Source organism: Macrobrachium nipponense, chromosome 49 (assembly GCF_015104395.2).
Source record: "Macrobrachium nipponense isolate FS-2020 chromosome 49, ASM1510439v2, whole genome shotgun sequence".
NCBI lineage: Eukaryota > Metazoa > Arthropoda > Malacostraca > Decapoda > Palaemonidae > Macrobrachium > Macrobrachium nipponense.
In genome coordinates this window covers 8,756,181-8,765,849 of record NC_087224.1, presented here as the reverse complement: position 1 = coordinate 8,765,849, position 9,669 = coordinate 8,756,181, and the positions used below count along the sequence as shown (strand labels likewise).

Below are 9,669 nucleotides of genomic sequence, written 5' to 3'. Positions count from 1 at the left end.
GTCTCCTCAAGAAGGAAGAACGTTCGGAAAGGAGAGCGGAGAAGCATGTAGATCCGAGTTTAGAGGAAAACTCGGATGACGAATATAGTGGAAGAGAAGGTCTGTCTAACTATAAGGTGTTGACTACCCTACTTCTTGAGGACGTACGGAGACGAGTTGACTCCTGCCGCTCCTCCTTCTCCGCGCTCGCTCTTTTCCAGTGCTAAGACGAAGAAGCCTTCGTCTTTTCTCAAAATGAAACCCACCATATCGATGAAAAGAGCTTACATTCCTTAGACTCATGGATGAAGTCTAAGAAAGACTTAGTAAGGACAGTCTTCTGTATGCCTCCAGCAAGATTAGCTGGGAAAAGAGGCATTTGGTATCAGACGGGAGAGAATATGGGTATTGCTCTCCCTTCTACAACCGAAACAGATTTTTCGACTTTGGTTTGACGCTTCACGGCGTCCAAGTCTCAATTCTGCACGGATTACATGGGGAATTTCGGAACTGGATCATCTCCTCAAGGACTCTTCGTGTATTGGAAGTTTTAACTTCTTAGATTGGTCCCTTGGGGTGATGTCCAAGAAAGCCCATGATTCGGAAGGAATCGAACCTGAAGCCCTGTTATGCATATTGTCTTGTATTGACAAGGCGGTACAGGATGGATCTTTTGAAATAACCTCTTTGTTTGGGGCAGGTCTTTTAAAGAAAAGGACTGTATATGGCGCCTTCTTAACAAAGGCAGTCTCACATGCTCAGAGAGCAGCACTTCTATATGCGCCTCTATCTGACTTTTTGTTCCCTTCTCAGTTAGTAAAGGACATTGCGCATTCTTTAACTGAGAAGGCAACTCAGGATCTGCTGACGCAGTCAGCAAGAAAGAAGAAACCTGTTGCTGCATCGGACAAGAAAGGACCCAGTACAACGGTGCAGCCCTTTCGAGGTGGTCCGACCTCCAGACCTTCCACAAGGAGGAAGGCTCCAGAGAAGAGAGGTAGATCTGCTTTTCGTCCCTTTAAGAAAGGAAAATGAAGATTCTCTCCTCCAAGCACCAGTAGGTGCCAGGCTCCTGGGATTTGTGGAAGCCTGGACACTGATAATGCAGACGCGTCTCTTTTGGCGATCTTAAGGAAGGAAGGGATATCGTATCCCTTTCCAGAACACTCCTCCCTTAACGTCAATACCAAGGGAACTATCAGCCAAATACAAGGATCCTGTGCTGAGGGATACTCTTCGATCGATGGTGGAACAAATGTGGGACAAGAGAGCGATAGAATTGGTACGGGACCAACACTCCCCACCCCGGGGTTTTTACAATCGCCTTTTTCTGGTGGCGAAAGCCTGCGGGAGGCTGGAGACCAGTACTGGACGTCAGCTCTCTGAACAAATTTGTTCAGAAGGAGAAGTTCTCCATGGAGACTTCTGCTTCAGTCATGGCGTCATTACGTCAGGGAGATTGGATGGTGTCTTTAGATCTCCAGGACGCCTACTTTCACGTCCCGATCCACCCTTCATCGAAGAAGTACCTCCGTTTCATGACGGGGGAAGGATCTTTCAGTTCAGAGCCTTGTGTTTCGGCCTTTTCCACAGCTCCTCAGGTCTTCACAAGCCTGATGAAGAATGTGGCGAGGTTTCTTCACCTCAAAGGAGTGAATGTCTCTAGTATCTGGACGACTGGCTCATCAGGGCCAGATCGGAGAGACAGTGCTTGGAGGACCTAAAATTAACTCTGGATTTAATCAAAGCGTTGGGATTGCTTGTGAACCTCGAGAAGGTCTCAGCTGACCCCCAGACAAGACCTAGTCTATCTGGGGATTCGGATGGATTCTCGGGGTTTTCGAGTTTTTCCTTCGCGAGAGAATCGCAAAAGGTTTGCGAATAGTCTCTCTCTTCTTAGACAACAAACGTCGGCGAGGGAATGGTTGAGCCTTCTGGGTACTCTGTCCTCACTAGAACAATTCTTCCCTCTAGGAAGACTTCATATCGTCCGCTTCAATTCTTCCTCAAGAGGTCTTGGAGCTGGAAAACCGGACAACTGTCGGACGTTTTTTCCCATTCCAGTGGAGATAAAGTCACACCTAAAGTGGTGGTTGCTCCCTCTGGAAGAGAACAAAGGGATCTCTCTAACAACACAGAACCCAGACCTAGTGTTTGTTCTCCGACGCGTCGGAGAGAGGTTGGGGAGCGACATTAGGCTCAGAGGAAGTGTCAGGCACCTGGGAACCAGCACAGTGTCTTGGCACATAAACTGCAAAGAGCTCTTCGCCGTACATCTGGCCTTGAAGAGCCTAGAACCTCTGGTGTCAAACAAGGTAGTGCAAGTAAACGTGGACAACACCACCGCACTTGCCTACATTCGGAAACAGGGAGGGACGCACTCCTCGTTCCTTTTACGAGCTTCACGAGAGACTATTACTTTGGACGTCTCACAGGAACATCTCCCTGCTGACAAGGTTCGTACAGGGAGTAAGGAATGTGAGGGCGGACAGGCTCAGCAGGAGGAACCAGGTCCTTCATACAGAATGGACACTACACGAGGAAGTGTGTCTCGATCTCTGGTCTCTGTGGGGAACTCCTCATGTGGATCTCTTCGCAACATTCATTTCAAAAAGGCTCCCAGTGTTTTGCTCGGTCGTGGAAGATCCAAGAGCACTTATGGTAGACGCCTTCCTGCTAAACTGGTCTCGAGTAGACGTTTTATTGCTTTTCCCCCATTCAAATCCTGGGGTTAGTAATGAAAAAGTTTGTGGCGTCAAAGCAGACGAGGATGACGTTATAGCCCCCTTTTGGCCGGCCCAGGAATGGTTCACGGAGGTGGTAGAGTGGATCGTAGACTTTCCAAGATCCCTACCAAGAAGGACGGATCTTCTCAGACAACCACACTTCAAGAGGTACCATCACCTCCCGCTCTCGCTCTGACTGCCTTTCGACTATCGAAAGACTTGTCAGAGCGAGAGGCTTTTCTCGCGAAGTGGCAAGCGCCGATCGCGAGAGCACGCAGAACCTCCACTACGAAAGTATACCAATCGAAGTGGGAGGTATTTAGAGTGGTGTAGATCCAAGAAGTTGTCCTCCTCCACTACCTCATAGCGGAAATTGCTGATTTCCTGCTATTCCTGAGAGAAAAAATCTCATCTAGCCGTATCCACAATAAAGGGATACAGAAGTATGCTCTCGGCTGTATTCAGGAACAGAGGATTAGATCTGCAAATAATAAAGATCTCCACGATCTCATAAGGGTCTTTTGAGACTTCAAAGTCTAAGGAACCAGTACCTCCGAACTGGAACCTAGACGTAGTCCTCAAATATCTGTCATCGGAAAGATTCGAACCTCCTCCATCGGGCATCGTTTAGAGACATAACCAGAAAATGCCTATTCCTATTATCTTTAGCTACGGCAAAGAGAATTAGTGAATTACATGCTCTGCAAGATAAAGTAGGATTCAAGGAGACTCGGCTATTTGCTCGTTTAAGACCCTGTTTTTTAGCGAAAAAAAAACGAGAATCCCACGAATCCCTGGCCTAAGTCATTCGAAGTCAAAGGGATGTCGAGCCTCGTAGGCAGAGAAGCAGAGAGGTCTCTATGCCCTGTTAGAGCCCTCTGAAGTTCTACCTTCAGAGAAAGCATCAGATGGGAGGCTCTAGACAAGGTCCTTTGGTGCGGCGGTAAAAGGACCCCACAAGACTGATGTCCAAGAAGCGCTGGCATTCTTTGTAAGAAACGTCATTACAGACGCTCATAGGTCTGTCCTGACGAACAGTTACAACTACTGAGAGTAAAAGCTCATGAAGTAAGAGCTGTAGCGACGTCTCTCTCGTTTTTATAAGAATATGTCGCTTAAAAACATCATAGATACGACATTTTGGAGATGCAACTCAGTATTTGCATCTCATTACTTGAAAGACTTGTCGTGACATATGAGAAGTGTTTTTTCTCTAGGTCCTTTCGTATCGGCGGATACGATTCTGGGTACGGGAGCCGACACCAATCCTTAAAATGTATATACTTTTCTTCTTTTTGGATATGGTCTGGAGTCTCTTCGAACAATGGAGGACTTAGGCTAGCACGGGCGGCCGTCTGTGTTGTTTTCAGTAAGAGACGCTTGTCATATCCAATTAGATGAGTATAATTTTTTTTTTTGAAAATTAGTATGTGTGCGTAGTGGTTTTGAGTTACGGTTGTTGTGACGAGTTCGGGGATAACTCGTAACAATCCTTAGTTCTAACATATGGTTAGGATCAGGTTGTCGGGATTGGTTGTGTGCTCCTTCATAAGGTGTATTGTCATAATAAGTGGATCAGCACCCATTGACAAAAGTCCTTTTAGGCTCTGCCGAGTAAGCGGATAAGACCCCATCGGCAGACCCACAAGAACTCTTGGCCATAGATCATATATCTCGCTAAAGTTTCTTGAGGTGATGCAGACTACTGGGCAAACACCCACGAAGTCTACACCTATCAGGTAGGAACCAAGGTTTTATTTATACCTACAACATATGTTGTTTACCTGTCTATTCCATATAGTAGCTGTCTCTTACCCTCCACCGAAGGGTGCCAATCAGCTATGTATATCTGACAGGTAAGTTGATTGTATGAAAATTATATTGTTATGTTACAATAAAGTTTCATACATACTTACCTGGCAGATATATACAATTAAAGGCCCACCCAGCCTCCCCGCAGGAGACAGGTGGAAGAGAGAAAATATGATAGAAAACGGGGATGGTTCCTAGTCCTGCCGCCCAGGGCAGGCCGGTAGATCACCTGACCTACCTGTAGCGAGTGGCGCGAAATTTGAATTTCTGTCGGGGACGACGGAGTCTTAGCTATGTATATATCTGCCAGGTAAGTATGTATGAAACTTTATTGTAACATAACAATATCATTTTTTGAGTCATATTTCATCCACCAGATTGGTGTCATAAGTGCCGTAACCCTCGAACAGGTGTCGTAAACCTGGAAGTAGTTTCTGACAAATATAATAGAAAAGCGTTGTAACCTCAGAACGTCGTAAGCCGAACTCGTTGTAAGCTGAGGACTGCCTGTAGTTCCCAAACCAGAGGGGTGCATCCTAAACAAACTTATTCCTTGGTATTGTGCCCAGACCTGGTCATAGTGGGTGAACTCTTGCCAAATTTGACCAAATCTAAGGTGAAATGCTTAAAATGGAGTATGTCATTATACCTAATTTGTGACACTATTATTCTCAGTTATCATTTTGCATAGGCTTATAGTTGTGTATACTCACTGATTTTAGTAATATTTTCTAAATTGGTTAAGTCGGAGTGATTAGTCTCTCTCAGACTGTCATAGGGCTTGCCAAGATGCCGTCTTCCTAAAAGAAACTCAAGCATAACAGTCAGATAAGTGGCACAGGAAGCAAAATCAGATGGAGGGGCAGGATGAAAGGCAAATGATAATGTACAGGGTGGGGCAAATCAAATGCCCGAGTTTTGGTAGGCTGTTAGGAAAAGTAAAACAATACTTGCAGAATTATTTGTTGTTTTATTCGAATCAGTATACAATGTCGTTTGTGCGATCACTTTTTGAAGATGGCATCAGGAAGATGGTGGCCATCTGTAGTGATGCACTGTTGAAGGCGATGGCTGAACTTTTTGGCTGCTCTTCGGCACATCTCAAGGGGTATTGCAGCGATTTCCTCCCTAATTCGCATCTTCAATTCTTCATAATTGTGTGGCCGACTTCTGAACATTTTCTCCACACCAAAAAGTTCAGCCATCGCCTTCAACAGTGCATCGCTACAGATGGCCACCATCTTCCTGATGCCATTTCAAAAAGTGATCACACAAACAACATTGTATACTGATTCGAATAAAACAACAAATAATTCTGTAAGTATTGTTTTACTTTTCCTAATAGCCTATCAAATCTCGGGTATTTGATTTGCCCCACTCTGTATCTTGGGTCCAATAGGACACTGCAGAAACCTTTAAAGCGACTGTCAGTGTACAGCTTATGGACTGTCATGGAACAAGCCCTCCTCATTCATGTAGACTGAATTATAATTTTGGTGTATGGGACCTTGCTTTTATAATTAGTGCAAGTCATTTTCATTGTTAAAAGTGCTTAGGGTTTATATCCTAATTTTTGTACATGCAACTTCCCCGCCAGATATATACTTAGCTAATGTCTCAGTATATATCTGCCGGGTAAGTATGTACAAAACTTTATTGTATCTTAACAATATCATTTTTATTCTCAGATGCATAGAACCGGAACTCAAAACAAGCTAGATTTCCCGATTCGTAAAGCAACTAGGAACAAGAAAGTATCTCAAGCACTTGAAAATGAGAATAAAACCACGCCAAGTCCTGGTAAAAGATCACGGGGTAGGCCCAGGAAGATTGTTGCGGACCTTGAAGTTGAATGTACGACTACCAAAATACAAACCAAGACTAGAGAAACTCATTCAGTTAATAATGGCACACATCAGGAGGCCAAGGACAGTCTTTTGGATCGTACCCCAACGAAGAGGAAAATTGACAGAGGTTAGTCTGTTGTATTTATTACTTACAATTTCCAGTGACAAGAGGCAAGATTCTGTTTTTAGTTTTTATAAATTTCAACGTTTTATCCCTAGCAAATTTGGTATATATATCATTGAATGGCTTGTGTAGGTGTGAATTGTTTTTTGCATTAGAATGTGCAAAATAATTTTGTTTGGTTTGCGGCGGTGCTGGTTTTAATGCCCAAGATTATGTTAACCAAGACTTTATTTTTTTATTTTTTTATTTAGTAGTTATTTAGGTAGTCAATGTAATCTGTAATCACTATATTACAATACACTCCCTGAACACCTGAATTAGCCCTGGTCACTGACCAGCCCAAACTATATCCTCACATATTTACCCACTAAGTGGGTAATTTTAACTGTCAGCATTACCAGCGCTGCAGGTAAAATCTAGTCAAATGAGTTACCTATGTCATCGTTAGCAACGCTGCTGCAAATACCGGCCACCAGAGGCTTGTCCCCTCAATTGCTATTTGTTTGCATTGTGAGCCGGACGTGGTTCTGCTCCCAGCGAACTTTTGGTCAAGTGGTAAGGCGGTCTTTTAACTATGACATTTTAATTTTAACATAGCTGATAATGGTATCTTGCATCATATAAATCAGAATCATAAGAATTTGTACATTTCATTACTTTCCAAGAATGTTCCTTCTGGTAATGGAATTTGGTAGCATGACGTTTTCATCAGTTTAGCAGACGAATTTCCGTCAGTAATTACATGATGCCTCGTGTCAATTACAGTTACGAATATAATTACCAGTCGCATCATCAAATTACATCTAAATTTTTATATTAAATAGTTTAAAGATTTACACTTAAAATTACCTTGAAAATATCTAATTGATTACAATTCAATGGAATTACAATTACAAGCTTGCCGTCAACGCATTAGCCCTACTTGGTTGGGGGGGGGGGGGGGTTGTGGGGGGGGGGGGGGGGGGGGGGGGGGGGGGGGGGGGGGGGGGGGGGGGGGGGGGGGGGGGGGGGGGGGGCAGGGGACAAGTCCTAGACAGGCAGAGATGCCAACTAGTCAATTCCTTCACTCAGATGCAACCATCTCATTGGGTCTCAGTGAATGTTCTTGTTCCTAGTTAGTATAAATCAATATCTGGATACTTTGCTTATATTGGAATGAAGTCATAGTGGTCGTCTCACGACGTAATTTTAAGTACAAATTTGACTAATATGTCTCATTGGAACTAGTCTTTTTTCCCCTCTTTTCAGAGTTTGCGTGATTTTCAGTGATTCCGTTCGTTTTCACTCGTTCTCATCGGTATTACGAGCTTTATGTAATTTATCTTTTGTCAGTGTGAAAACTATAGTTATGAGCTCTTTCATGCTAGTAGTTTTCTTTTTACCGCGGCTGTGTTTTGAATTCACATAAAGCTTGGAGAGTTTTATTTATGTTGCTGATGCATGTAATATTACCTTAACAGGTTTATCTACATTTATAACAGTAATACAGTAACTGTTTACTGTTGTACGCGGTTTGAATACAACAACAGATGTTGCTGGATTCCATCGTATTAGCAAACAAAGTAGTGTCTCATTCGGTTGTTCTTGGTTGTACGCAGTTATATAAGCATATATTGTTAAGATAATACCTATTAACTTAGAAGATGGTGTAAAGTTATGCAGTTGGAGAAGTTAGATGATTGTAATTTGCTCTCTCTCTCTCTCTCTCAAGTCTCTCTCTCTCCTCTCGTCTCTCTCTCTCTCTTCTCTCCTCCTCTCTCTCATCTCTCGTCTCTCTCTCTCTCTCTCTCTCTCCTGTGCCTTACTTTTACTTTCCTCCTTTCATATTCTTGTTCTTCATATTTCATCTTACTTTCCACCATCTAACACTTGATTCATAGTGCAACAGAGAGGTTTTTCCTCCTTTTACACCTTTTACTGTCAATTTCCTTTCAGCGCTGAATGACTTCATAGTCCCAATACTTGGCTTTTTGTCAAAAATTAGGTTTGTTCCGACACGGCATACAAACCTTCGGTCCTTTTACAATAGGAAGGTACTAGCGGCAGCTGGATAGGTCGTAAGCTTTCGAACAAGGGGTTCGGTAGTTAACTGCTTGTCCGACAGGCGCGCGCGCGCGACTGGGAGGTAAACAAACCACTTTTGCTTTCGGCCTGCTGGCGTGTGGACGTGTATCATCGCTCTCTGCCCGCTTCATCGTCGTTGCTTTCGCATGGTTGTGTTTTCTTTTTCTATTTATCTAGTGAAACTGAATTGTAAGTACAATCATTTCATATTTATTTCCATTGAATTCAATTGTGAATTAAAGGATCTTGGTTTCACCACGCCCTCCGATTACCCGAGTGCCGGGACTGAAGGGCGTAAAGTGCGGGCATTCATTTTCCCAGAATGATCCTCGTATTGTGTATGCTCGGTGCCGAGGGCGGGAGAGCGCTCGCTCCGAGCGTATATTTTGGTTGGAAATGTGTAGATGAAAATCGTAAGTAAGTGCTCTTTTCATTTATATTTTTTTTTTGACCTGTATGCTCGTTGCCGAGCGAATGCGCTCGGCACGAAAACTTATTCTGTATGGAAGTGGAATCGCAAGTACAGTATTCTTTTTCATTTTCATATATATTATTTTGATTGTAGCAATACTCATTTTGGATCAGTTTCCGAGCTTACCCGGAAATTGATCCTTTCCCCTTTTTATTGAATGAAGTGAAATCGCAAGTGCAGTTCTTTTTCATTTCATATTTTATTGAGATTGCATTGTTTACTTGGATCAATGTTTCCGCTATTTCCCGGGAATTGATCCTTCCCCTTTTATTTGTATGAAGTGAAATCGCAAGCGCAGTATTCTTTTTTCATTTTCATATATATTTTGATTGCATCAATTCATTATGGATCAAGGTTTCCATTCATAATCGGGAATGGATCCTTTTACCCTTGCGCTCGTACCGGGCGGGCGCAAATGCGCTCGATCCGAGCCCTTATTCATTGTGAAGTGAATAGTAATGCAAGATTCTTTTTCATTTTATTCCTTTTATTATTGATTGCATCAATATTATTTGGTTCAAGTTCCGCTCAGTCAGGGAATTGATCCTTATGCCCTTGCATTCGGGCCGAGGGCACGATTGCTCTCGGGCTCTTATTATTATTGTTGGGTACATGGGTGCTGTGCGGGGGTAGAACGAGACCCCC

General features: G+C 43.4%; 1 protein-coding gene across 2 annotated transcripts in view; it reads left to right on the top strand.

The window, feature by feature from the left end:
• The window catches only part of LOC135205307 (cell division control protein 6 homolog), an 83,121-nt gene that overhangs the window by 50,265 nt on the left and 23,187 nt on the right, over positions 1-9,669 (top strand). For both annotated transcript variants that reach the window (XM_064235729.1, XM_064235731.1), the window contains exon 2: positions 6,206-6,491. In XM_064235729.1, coding sequence (XP_064091799.1) covers positions 6,206-6,491 — 286 coding nt within the window. The remainder of the gene's footprint in view (positions 1-6,205; positions 6,492-9,669) is intronic.